This window comes from Leptinotarsa decemlineata, unplaced genomic scaffold (genome assembly GCF_025532065.1).
Source record: "Leptinotarsa decemlineata unplaced genomic scaffold, Ldec_3_MD MMD2_tig00004433_RagTag_RagTag, whole genome shotgun sequence".
NCBI lineage: Eukaryota > Metazoa > Arthropoda > Insecta > Coleoptera > Chrysomelidae > Leptinotarsa > Leptinotarsa decemlineata.
The window spans coordinates 1141043-1155069 of record NW_027412608.1 but is presented as its reverse complement, the minus strand read 5'-3'; the positions used below and the strand labels follow the sequence as shown (position 1 = coordinate 1155069).

Below are 14027 nucleotides of genomic sequence, written 5' to 3'. Positions count from 1 at the left end.
TTGATGATCATTAGTAGATATGTATTTGGCTGCAGTTCAGCTGAGACAAGATTTTCATATCATTAATGAATGTTCAACTAACTACTTCATATTATTAGTAGATTTGAGGTATAGAGATTCAAAAAACTTCAACGACAGCAAACTGTCTCAATATGATATAATTGAGGACATATTAATGGAATGATTAGATATCAATAAATATTTTCCAGTATATTGTTTTTTGAATTTATGAATAATTCCTTCCTACGTTAGAAATTTCCAAATTCATCCCGCTTTCCAATTCTACTAACCCTCACTCAAAACCGACATGACGCTAATTTCAGTCTACAAGCAATTTTAATCTATTCAAAAGAAAAAATATTGCTCCTTCACGTGGTGGCGTTTTTACGAATCATTATCTTTCAACCAAACTATACTGATTTACTATTTTTCTCAATATCCTAATTGAAAAATCTCTGTTCTTTGCAGAAAAGGTTTTTTTTTTGATCAATTCAATTCTAAATGTTTAGACTAAATAAAAATTTCCAACATCTGTTGATGGTTATTTCTTGAAATGTATATGTAATGAGATGGAGATATGCTTATTTTATTATCATTTTTCGTGACACGTTACATGGCAAATCACATGAGTTTTTGGAAAAAAATGTGCTTGAAAAAATGTGTTTTTTGCTGTGGCTGAAGTGACCAAAATGACTGTTTCAGAGTGTTATAATTTTGTGAATTTTTTATGCGATGACAGAAATGACCGCTTCATCGTATAATACGCCACTTTTTTTTTCATTATCTTGACATCATCTACCCTAATCCCTGGAATGGTCGTGAAGGACCTCAAAATTGGCCATCTCGCAATCCTGATATGAATCCTCTAGATTTCTATTCATGGGGTCATCTGAAGGCTCATGTTTATAAAGCTATTTTACTATATGTGAATAACTTGAGGAATCGAATAAATGACACATACAATGTCATAAGGGATACTCCGGATATTTTTGAACGTGTCAGATAATCAATGACAAATCCATTGCAGTCGTGTATTTTATCAGAAGGTGGACATTTGGCTCATTTACTTCAAGCTCGAAATTGTTTATTATTTACTTCTGGTCTTCACCCGGCCATCAACTATACACAACTTTACGCCAACCTAGCCTGTTCAGTGGTGACAGTGTAATAGTGAAAACATATCTTGTGAATTCCAAAATCTCTCGTCTTCAAAACTTTAAGGTTCCTCCTGGTTTGATTATGATTCAAACTGCTGCTATTGAATTTCAATTATAGTTATCCATAACCTAATAACATATAATTTTAAGTTTTTTCAAAGTTTTTCTTCAAATTTACAATTCCTTCCATGTTATTTCACATTAGGCGCTTGATATTATATTTTTCATAATCAACAAATGAAATTATTAGAAATAAGTACCCACATCGGTCTGTTGCAGGTAATATAACTGAAATAAGTTGAGGCCTATTTGACTTCAGAAAATGAATAATTCTGTTTTTGACATCGAAAAAAATCCATTGACCTTGTTTTTGATGGATTCGAAACCTTCTCACCTTAAGAAATCCAAATATATCATTACCGAATATTTTTATTTTTTGCATGAAATGTAAAGAAATATCAAAGGTGTGTAATCAAATTTTTCATATTTTTTTCTCAACATCTCTACAACTTTGCACATGCTTCTCATATTAATTTCAAAATTATTTCATGACATGCATACCTTATGCTTATTTGACATGCCACCATGACATTTATTTATGAGTTTCAATATCCATGACCATGACATGTGCTTTACATAAACTGACCATACGTCCCGTTTTAAACGGGACTGTCCCTTTATTCGACCACACGTCCCGTTGTCCCCGTACAATGATCCGGGACGCAAAATAGTCCCGTTTTCTGACACCGCGCGAAAATTTTAAATATTGGAATACGTCAGACACGATTGCCGAGCGGTGCGAGATCGCGTCGTCGACCAATCCGCAATTCCCGCCCGCACGCGCTATCGGTTACCTAGTAACGGGTGTAGGTGGGGGAATTTCTTCACTCAGCCACGCACATGCAGTCTTCTCATTATTGTTTTGTTTTGAGTAATTTTCTTGAAGTATTATAGTGTTAAACTGGTGACTTATTTGAAGATTTCCGTTGTTTTGTGAGATTATTATTATACAGTAATATGCCGAAACGCAAGTGTTCATTTAATGTAAACCTACAAGCAAAGTACCCGTTTATTAAGCAAAGTAATACTCCTTCGGATGTCAGATGCGAAAAGTGTCGCACTGAGTTTAGTGTTTCCCATAGTGGTGCTGGTGACATTGAACAGCACTTGAAGTCCGAAAAACATAAAAATGCAGATCGTGCCGTAGCGTCTAGTTCTTCAATGTTGAATTTTTTTAAGGATTCAAACGAGCCATCTTCAAAAGATTTGGATGTTGCCGCGGCTGAAGGTGTCTGGGCATATCACACTGTACAAGAAAATCACAGTTTCCGCTCTAATGATTGTGCGTCGAAATTAATTCAATCCTGTTTTAATCAGAAATTTACATGCGCGCGTACAAAGACAGAAGCCATTGTCGTAAATGTATTGTCGCGTACAGCGATCGAGGAATTAAAAGACGATCTCAATAGGTCCAACTGCATTACAATTTTAAACGACGCTTCAAACCACGGTAACAAGAAAATATTTCCTTTCGTAGTGCGTTTTTTTCAACCTTACGAAGGTGTACAAGTGAAAATTTTAGATCTCCAAGACCAACCAGGTGAAACGTCAGATATCATTGTCAATTATTTACAGAAAGTATTGACAGATAATAATTTGACGGAAAAAGTCGTCGCATTTTGTGGCGATAATGCGAATGTAAATTTTGGGGGTGTAGCTAGGCGAGGAACTAACAATGTGTTGGCAAAATTGCGGTCATCTTTTAAAAAACCGTTGATGGGTATTGGGTGTGGAGCCCATATAATTCACAATGCTATAAAATCTGCTGCAGACGGTCTACCTTTAGATTACGAAAGCATTATTGTGAAATTATATTCATTTTTTTATATTTATACAGGTCGAATTGAAGCTCTAAAGGAATTTTGTGCTGAAGCTGAAATAGAACATCATCAAAAAATGTATCAGCCGTTAAAGGAATATTTTTTGAGCATTGACAAATGTCCCAAATTATTAAAAGACTTTTTTGAAGATCCTACATCTGAATTATGGCTTTATTTTTTACACGCTCAGTCAGCAAGTTTTCATCAAGCTGTTTTGAAGATTGAAGGTCAAACTTTATCGGCAATTGATGTTGCAAAAGAAATAAATCAACTCAAAGAAAATTTGATACAGAAACAAACCAATCAGTTTCTTCCATTTACTGTTCGTACATTAATAGTAAAACTAAAAGATAATGGCTCTAATATTGATGAAGATTTTGTGAAAAGAACAGCTACAGAATTTTACAAAACGAGCAGTGAATATCTGGAAGAATGGACTTGCATCCTTACTAAAGAAATGGAGATTTTTTTTGGGCTGATTTAAGAACAGTACCTGCATGGGTAGATGTACAAAAAGCATTGGGTATATTAATTGAAAAGGGATACATTGACAGCAATAAAGATACAGAAGTATTTGATGAATTTACATTAATATTAAACTACGTAACTTCACAGAAAATTTCCGAATGGAATCATTTAAAAGTTCACACTGAAACTCGTTGGGTTGAAGTATTTCAACACTTTCGCGCCAACAATCTTAAGCATGAAAATTTTAGTCTTTTAATTGAATACATTTTATGTTTACCCGGTACAAATGCTTCAGTAGAAAGAATCTTTTCTTTAATGAATAAATTGTGGACGTCTGAAAAAAACAGCTTACAGGTTTCAGTTTTGAAGGCGATGTTGATAACTAAGGTCAATATAAACAAAACGTGTCAAGAATTTTATGCTTATTTAAAATCAACACCTACTTTATTAAAGCAAATTTGTTCCTCCGAAAAATATGAATATAACTAAAAAATATGTTGCATATAATTTAGTAATTACTGCCACAGAAAAGTTGCTTCATTGAAGCTGGCAATAACTTCTTTCTTTTTCTTATAATAAAAATAATTTTAATGAATGTGCACACAAAATAAAGAACATTAAAAAAGTTGTGTTTATTTTCATTGTTAATATTATTATATATATTATATGGGTTAGACGCCTTTGTTCATTTTCCCATTTGGTCATATTACCTAATAGATATATAATATCATATATATTATAGTGCCTATGGTCCATCCATACAGATAATATATGGACGTCCCGTTTTGAGCTTAAAAAAAATGGTCAGTTTAGCTTTACATCATAATCTGTCTGCGAAGATGTGAGCTAGTGCTGTTTCGAAAAGACGTTATCTTTGAGTTCTCTTTATAAACTCTATAACCCTCCTTCTTTCATTTGATGTGCTGCATATTGGGATCCAAACATTATTAACGAAGATGTGTCTTGTGACACATCTTTTTGAAGCTCCTGACAAATGCTTCACAACCATAGAATATAAGGTCAATATCTTCAACTACTACAAAATGGCGGAACTTTTAATAATTCCCTTATTACATTGACATTTCACTACATAATATAAGGTAATAAGCTTGAGGTCAGTTCAAAAGATGCCCGAAATGGTTGCCTTGAACTTTTCGACATATGAACAGCCTATCCGATATTTCACGCCGAACATTTTTGAACACAGTAACGTCAATATCTCTACAAATATTTATTATTCTCTGCCGTATATCCAAAATTGAAGCAGGTTCAGTTTCGTACACCTTTTGCTTCAAATAGCCCCATAAAAAAGTTCAAAGGTGTCAAATCTGGCTAGCGGGCTGGCCATTCTGTAGGACCTTGATGGCCAATCCAACGACCGGGAACAGTAGTATCCAAATAGTTTCTTACTTGTCTGGAGTAATGTGGAGGTGCTTCATCTTGTTGGAATACAGTATCCATATAAAATTAATCAGGAATCGCTTCAACGATTTCAGTGATGAGAGGGTCAACAGTAGTTTGATCAATAAATAGAAGTCTTACAATATAGTTTCCCAATACTCCTGCCCAAACGTTAATTTTTTCTGGATATTGGGTATGTGTGTCCCGTAAAACTTGAGGGTTGGTGTCACTCCAATAACGGAAATTTTGTCTGTGAACATTGCCGTTTAAAAAAATGTACATTCATCACTGAAACAAATATTGTGGATATAGGTAGGATGCCTTGCAATGGTTTCCGTCATGATTTCACAGAATTTTGTTCTTCGATCAGGGTCACCTTCAGTTAATTGGTGTAGCTTTTTAATTTTTTATGGATGATACCTATTCTTCTTCAAAAGTCTCCATACAGTAGAAGGAGATACTTCACAAACATTCGCGTCGGAATAAGTAGACTGTTCATGATTTAATACCATCTCACCAATTATTTGCACTTGCTGTTTTTCCGGAATGGACGGATGACCTGGGGGCTTTTTGTTATGTACACTACCGGTAGTTGTAAATTTGGATACAAGTTCGATCAAATATTTTCTATAGATAGGATTCGGAAAAGTTCATTGAAAAGTTACGCATCGCACCGTAAATAAAAATCGCTTCAATTTTTTCTTTCAATGGACGAGAATTGACCATTTCAGAGATTATTGACGTGGTACCTTTCTACTGGTAAAACCGAAAACTAAATGAGAATATTCTAACTGAACAATTATGTTCATTGTCGTACTGACATTTTTTGTCGTTTTTATAAACAAAAAATAACTTAACAAACCTTATCGGGTTGTTGGAATTGCCATATGGCAGATAAAAAGGAATATTTCTAGAAATATCGATATTAATGTGTTTTTCTTCAGGGAATTATTAAATGTTCTACCATTTTGTAGTAGGTGAAGATATTGACTTCATATTTTAGGGTTGTGAAGTATCCGTCACGAGCTTCAAAATGATGTGTCACAAGACCCCCCTTTCTATTTAATTTTTTTCCCAGATCTTGAAAGTTTCATCTGTCAAGTTCACTTCAAAAATAAAGTATTCATGCATCAATTTCATTTTCCCAAATTTCAATTTTCTGAGTTGACCCGTTCAAAAAATAAAAGTTGGGGAAATGCACTGTATAAACTTCAATGTACGAGTATAATGTTAGAAATATAAGTTGTCAACACCTGTATTTCTTTTCTATGACACGGAACTAATGTTAGGTGTTCTATGACTTTTGTAAATATGTTTTTGAGAGTGTAATATAATAAAAATTATAAAAGGCGATTGTGTTATTAAAAAGTATTCTACTATGGATATATGTTATTCAGAAATACATTAATAATATCAGGTTATGGGCCCAGAGCACGCAGACACTCCGAAGAAACGATCGAAAAATATATTGTGAAATATAAGACAGAAAAACATTTGGAGGTTAGCCACGCTGAATTTTTTTGTTAAAGGAAACGAGATTAGTAAATAAAAAAAAAATGAATACAGTCGCAATACCACAGTTAAACTCTGACACCTTCAACAATTGGAGCTTTAGAGTACAAGCAATCCTCGAAGAAAAGCAATTACAGGACACATTAGAAGAGACAGTTGATAACTTCAGTGAAGACAAGAAAAAAGAGGAATTTAAACTTAGAGATGCGAAAGCCAAGTCCATCTTAGTACAGTGCGTAACAGATAAACACTTAGACATAATTAAAGACTCGAAAACTGCAAAAGAAATGATGAAGGCACTTGAAGGTGTGTTTCAAAGAAAAAGTGTTTTCACAAAATTAACCCTTAAAAGGCGATTACTGTCACTAAAGCACAGACGAAATGAAAAACTTGAAGACCACTTTCAAAATTTTGATGCTCTGATACGAGAATTAGAAAGTATGGGATCAAAAGTTGATGAGGAAGACAAAGTGTGTCATCTCCTTTTGACGCTAAATGAAGATTACGAGGCTGTCATAACGGCAATTGAAACAATGAATTCAAAGGTAACAATGGAGTTTGTAAAATCTCGATTATTAGATGAAGAACTGAAAGCAAAGACAAAACAGAGAAAAGACAACAGTATTGAAGTATCATTTAAAGCAAACACCCATGTTCCAACATATACTTGCTATTAGCAGGGACATAAGTCTTCAGACTGCAGAAACTCAAGTATTAGAGGGGCATGCAGAAGTCGAAGATGACTAGAGGAAGAAGTAGTTACAATAGAGGAAGAGGAAGATATAACTTCAGAGGGCAAACATATCAAGAGGCAGGTCAATCTCGAAATCAACAAAGTCATGCACAAGAAGCTGAAGAGATAGCGTTCATTGCCTTAAACAGCACTTTGGAAACTACGAGACATAATGGTTTTGTTATGGATTCTGGATGTACTCAACATATGGTGAGAGGAGAACTAGAAAAGTATATGACAAACATTACAGTTTTAGAAAAATATGTTAAGATAGGAACAGCAAAGAATAATAAATTATTGTATGCAACAAAACAAGGCACAGCTAAAGCAATTTGTCAAGGTAAATACATTACATTTCAAGCTTTAATAGTAGAAGGAATGTCTCACAATTTATTTTCTGTGTCAAGACTAATTCAAGGAAATTTCAGAGTAACTTTTGATAGAGACAAATTAGGCGAAAAACGAGCAATTTTAGTAAGTAGCAATAACTCTACATTCTACTGTAACACAATTAATGATTTATTCTTTCTAAATGTTGAATTCGAAAACAATTGCACTGAGAAAAATAAATTCATTTACACAGCAAATGAAAATTGAGACTTGTGGCATAAAAGGTTAGGGCATATTAATAGAAATAGTTTAAAAATATTAAAGTTGCCTTATAGTAATGATTAAAACACGATTAAAACACAGCATGGCGAAAGAACAAAACGAGTTAGATTAGATAATGGTGGTGAGTTCATTTCAAATAGTTTTAAAGATTTTTGTAGAAGTAAGGGTATTCGGCTTGAGTATACGATGCCACATACTCCACAAGAAAACGGCACTTCTGAAAGAATGAATAGGACTCTCTTAGATAAAGTAAGAACAAAATTTGCTGATACTAATCTACCAAGAGAACTATGGGGAGAAGCGGTACAATGCTCTGCTTATGAAATAAATAGATCTCCAACTGGAGCAAACAACCATGAAACTCCAGCTTCAAGGTGGTACAAAAGAAATGATTTATCAAAATTGCGGATTTTTGGAAGCCAAGCATGGGCAGTTATTTTGCCTAAACAAAATAAACTAGAAAGACGTGCACAGCCGTGTATTATGGTAGGATACAGTGGAGCAGGCTATCGACTATGGAACAATAAGGAAAATAAAATAATCACTTCAAGAGATGTAAGATTTAAAGAAAGTGAAATTGATTATGAAAACATCTTGAAAAATTCTAAAAAGGAAAATACAGAAATAATAATCGAAGAAAATGAATCACAAAATAAGAATAAAACTGAAACAAAAGAAGAAGAACGAGATGAAACCTTTGAAGAACCAAATTCAGAAGAAGAACCAGAAGACTCAAATGAAGACGAGGAAAGACCACTAGAAACTAGAAAAGGAAGGAAAATACTGAGACCTAAACATTTAAATGAATATGAAGTTTATAATGCGTATTGTTTGTTATCAGCAGATCAAAAAAACGACCCAGTAAAGTTTGAGGACGCAATAGAAGACGAAGAATGGAAAATGGCTATTGTTAAAGAATTGAAATCACACGAAAGACAGGGAACATGGTCTGAAGTAAAACTACCAGAAGGGAAAAGATGTATTGACGTAAAATGGGTATTTAGAACAAAAGCAGACGGGACCAAAAAGGCAAGGTTAGTTGCGAAAGGTTTTCAAATACAGGAGGAGAATTCATTTGAAGCGATTTATTCGCCAGTCGCAAGAACATCCACTATAAGACTTTTGTTATCCATAGCACTACAACGTGACATGAAAATAACTCAATTTGATATTCCTACAGCATTCTTGAATGGAAAACGTGAAAGCGAAGTTTATATCCATCCGCCACAAGGATTAAAAACCAAATCACCTACATTGAGATTAAATAAATCATTATACGGTTTACGTGAAGCCCCTAAAGTGTGGAACGACACTTTCGATAAATTCGCAGCAGAAAACAACTTCAAACGATCCAAGCATGATTGTTGCTTGTATGATAAAGAAAACGTTTGGATATTGATATATGTTGACGACATTTTGGTATTAGGAAACAGTGAAGACATTGAAGAAGTAGCAAAGCTATTAGAAGACAACTTTCAAGCAAAGAAATTAGGAGAAATAAAACTGTTCTTGGGAAAGGAAATTACAAGACTGGAAAACAAAATAACAATAAAACAAGAAAAATTTATAGAAAAACTTTTAACCGAATTCAATATGGAAAATTGTATTTCAAAGAAAACACCAATGGAAAAAGGATTCCAAAACAACCCAGAAAGTGAAATAATTCTTGTCCCATATAGAAAACTAACTGGTGGATTAATGTATCTATCTACTACGACAAGACCCGACATCACATTCGCAGATTCTTTTTTAAGTCGATTCTTAAATAAATCAACAGCAGAAACCTGGAAAGCAGGAAAAAGGGTCTTACGCTGTTTAGCAGGAACTAAAGACATTGGGCTAACTTATTATAGAACTAATGAATATGATTTAAATTTAAAAGCCTTTTCAGATGCTGATTGGGCTACCGACAAAAATGATAGAAAGAGCGTCGGTGGTAGTATCATATTCTATGGAAACAATCCCATATCATGGTACTCGAAGAAACAAAACTGTGTCGCAATGTCGACAGCCGAAGCGGAGTTTGTAGCAGCGGCTACTTGTGCACAGGACCTTGTAAATCTTACAGGAATTTTAAATGATTTAAAAGTTGACAACAATGCAATACTTTATTGCGACAATAAGAGTTCAATTCTTATGTCTAAGAGTAATGAAAACTCAAAAAGGGCTAAACACATCGATATTAAATACTTTTACTTGAAAGACTTGATTTCTAAAAAGATTATAACAATCGAATATGTATCAACTGACCAAAATTTAGCAGACATGTTAACCAAAGCTTTAGGTACAGATATTTTTGTAAAGCTTAGAATTAAGTCCAATATAACTTAAGTAATTTTCATTTTGTAAAATTTCAAATTAAGGAGGAGTGTTAGAAATATAAGTTGTCAACACTGTATTTCTTTTCTATGACATTGATCACGGAACTAATGTTAGGTGTTCTATGACTTTTGTAAATATGTTTTTGAGAGTGTAATATAATAAAAATTATAAAAGGCGATTGTGTTATTAAAAAGTATTCTACTATGGATATATGTTATTCAGAAATACATTAATAATATCATATAAATCGTTAGAATTAATTTTGTTTTACCCCATTTCTGAGTTAGTGGTAACAATAATGTTTGCTTGTAGCATTTGGAAATTGCTTTATATGCATTGCTACAACTTGTTTCTGTTCCTCATAAGTTAAACCCTGATTATATGATTCCATCAATTGAACTTCTCGTTCAGCAATATCATTTGTGACGCGTATTTGTTTTTAAATGTCCACATCTAATTTCAGAAATTCAGTCGTGAAGAAATCGATCTTGACTTTTTTGATATTAACACGTTTCAAATTTGTAGCTTCGTTAGCTTTTTGTTTCATTGCTTCAATAATTTCAATTTTAATTTCTGACCTTACATTATCATTGAAAAGTGATAAACAAATAAGTTCTTCAGAAAAATACTAGAGATGAGTGCTAAATTTTTTTAACGGTTCTTCTGAAATTTTCTTATTGATGGTTTCATAGTCTGATAAATATTTGAAAAATTCTAAATTTGTCGCGGAGCTTGAATTGACAAAAGCGCACAATACCATGCTCATACATACAATAATGTTATAAAAATACAGATATGATGGATAACTTAGCTTTCTACTCTGCTAAGAGAAAATTGAGAAAATTTTCAAGTAATAAATGGCTTTCGAAAGCCATCGTGCATGGTGTGTCGGTCCAGGATCTTTAAAAGTAGTGTTTTTCGTGGAACGGTTTCCCAAATACACAGACAGTTCGAGTAAAACTAGAAGTTTGACAATTGAAATATGCGCGAAAATTTGAATTTCAATTCATCGATATTATAATTTCATAGTAACTATGGAATATATATAACTATAAGAAATGCCGTTTCTAAAATTCACAATTCAATAATTCTGTAGAATTCATTGTAAATAATATTCAATGTAAGATCAAAAGTTCCAATTTAAAGAAAATTTGGGATCACTGATTATTAACATTAACCTTTCCAACTTCACTGCTCAAAGACTGTTGATCGGTGAGTGTTTGCTCGGAGAACCTTTTTGTAGCAAATTTAATTTCCTACAAAAGTTGTATACTTTTTTTCCAAAAAAAGATTTTTAATAGCAAAAAATTGAGTTGAAAGCGAAAAAAAAAGTTTCTGTATTATTCATATGGGAAATCGAATTTTTGAATGAGCTAAGCCTCTAATTGACTTGAAAAATATTCTAATAGTTAGCGAGTTGAAAGCGACAAAAAAAGTTTCTATATTATTCATATGGGAAATCGAAATTTTGAATGAGTTAAGCCTCTGACTCAAAAAATATTCTAACAGGAATATTCTTTTTTTTTTCTATAAATTTTCAGATTTTCAGGTAGGGCTGGAAAAAAAAATATCGCATAAAACTGAAACACCCTAAGGTGTATGAATCGAGGACCGCCTGACCGGTGCTGACGATGCCAACAGGCAACGGGTCTAATTTTGTATCTTCAATTTTGTATTTTAAAGATTTCTTCATGAAGTTATATTTGTTATTCCAAACAGTTTCACAACTTTAGTGGTGGTTAATCAAAATTAGGTATGACCTAATGATTCTTTTTCTCTATTTATTTTGCTAACTGACTCAAAACATTGAAGTTTTCCATTGTCATGTTCAGTTGATCCACTTTTGTACAGTTGTTGTTTATGTGGGTTTTATGTAAATTATTTTCAGATTCTGAAATATGAATGTTTTCAAAGAAAAAATGGTTGTCCACGTCTATTGAATGGTCCACCAGATCATGTGGATGAATTATATTCAGTTTTGATTTAGGTAACCGACAAAAATCATTTTGGCTAATGTCTAATGTTGCATAGTGCAACTTCAACGAATTTTTAAGTGCAAAAATATTTATGAAATTGTTCACTAAATGTGAAGAAAATGTGAGAGGCCAAATGTTGAATTAACCTGTTACAAGGTTTTGTACTACTTATTTAAAAAATACCTTTCAGTGGTGATATAAATTATTAATAATGTTGTTTTGAGGGCAAATGTATTTGGTTAGTATGAATGTTGAATATTTCTGAAGTTTTATCCCAACACCAAACCATTATTTTAACATCTCGACATGTGTTTCGATCACCAAGTAATCATCTTCAAGGGAAGATTCAACTCCTATACCTATCTATTGTTTTATCTTCATTTCTTACTTGATTATGTTTTCAGATTCACCAGAGGCAGAGAGAAACTCTCTCTTGCTGGCTTCTTACCTGAATATTTCTTTATGCCAGTTGAAACTTGGAGATTATCCTAAAGCCCGAGATGCAGCAACTTCTGCACTTGATATTGACCCCAACAACGAGAAGGCCTTTTATAGAAGAGGTCAAGCATTACTTAATCTCAAAGAACCGGATCTAGCTAGTAAAGACTTCATGAGATGTCTTGAAATAAATCCAGATAATACTGTTGTGAAATGTAAACTAGATTTTTGCAAGAAAATAATAAGAAAACAGTTGTATGAAGAGAAGAAAATATATGCAAACATGTTTGACAAATTTGCAAAAATGGATACAGAGGTAAGTATTTTCTGCATAAATTAAAAAGTATAGTGAATCCCAACACATATTCTCAGTGTGAAATAAAATAAATAGTTTTTTGTATTTATCCCATTTTGGAATTACTTTCACTTCGAAATTTATTATTCTGTGTTTTACAGAGAGAGGCATTTGAGAGAACAAGGCAACCAAATGTTATGAGTTCGGTAGGAGAATGGGGTCAAGAGGATCGTGAACGCGAGCCTGGCGAATTTGAAAAAGAAAATCCTGATATTTTGTTGTTGAATAAAACAGGAGAGTTTAAAGATATGTGAATTTGTAATTCTGCTTGTATATCTATTTGTATAATTGCTTTCAATTTCATAGGTACCTACATGAAAAAAAATATATTTTCAAATTTTCTGTAATTGTAAGCTTTCTATATTTTAGAACTGTTAGGAAATTAATAGGCAACAGAAATGCAAACATTCCAAATGGTAGTTTCAGTTGATACGTCAAGAAGAATACTTCGATCACACCAATGAAGATGACTGCCGCAGTTGCAGTTGAAACGTTTGAAGATTGTAACCAAAGAAGACCACCGCAAAACCCGGAAACCTACCAAAACATTGCAAATGGTAGCTTTTCAAATCTCAAAATTTATAATTGTTTATCACATTAATAATTATATTCAAGAAGAGTGTTTCAACTGAAATTCAGTTGATACGTTAAGAAGAGTACTTCAACCACGCCACTGCCGCAGTTGCAGTTGAAACGTTTGGAGATTTTAATCAAAGAAAACCACGGCAAAACCCGGAAACCAACCAAAACATTGACGCCAGCCGTGAAAGCCTACATTCTTATATTGACCCAGATGTTTCCTATAAAGCTGATTTCATTGCTGCTGAAATAACAAAAATTGAATTCAATGACGAATTCAAAATAGATAGGCCTACAGATGGTTCAGATACAGAACATTCGCAGCAATGTGATCACTCGACATTATAAGACATTGAATTCACGGAATAAAACACTATCGCCAACACCGAACCCGATAAATGAAGAGCATCTCTTTTCGCAGTTCTCTGTCACCAATGTCATCTACGAGGTACGCCTTTAAACAATCAATTCTTGATTATACACGAATTCATCCATTGCCAAAGATTGCAATAAGAATAAGTCAATTGTGAAGAAAAAAGTGAATACGTCCATACTAATAAGCACTTTATATAAAGACCATTCAGAAGAAGAAAC

The 14027-nt window shown here is 33.1% G+C and overlaps 1 protein-coding gene across 2 annotated transcripts in view; it reads left to right on the top strand.

Moving 5' to 3' along the window:
* Fkbp59 (FK506-binding protein 59kD) overlaps window positions 1–13201 on the top strand; it is a 144829-nt gene extending 131628 nt beyond the window's left edge. For both annotated transcript variants that reach the window (XM_074179193.1, XM_074179191.1), the window contains 2 exons: window positions 12466–12815; window positions 12956–13201. In XM_074179193.1, the coding sequence (XP_074035294.1) occupies window positions 12466–12815; window positions 12956–13108 (503 nt within the window). In that variant the 3' untranslated portion in view covers window positions 13109–13201. The remainder of the gene's footprint in view (window positions 1–12465; window positions 12816–12955) is intronic.
* The last annotated feature ends 826 nt before the right edge of the window (window positions 13202–14027 follow it).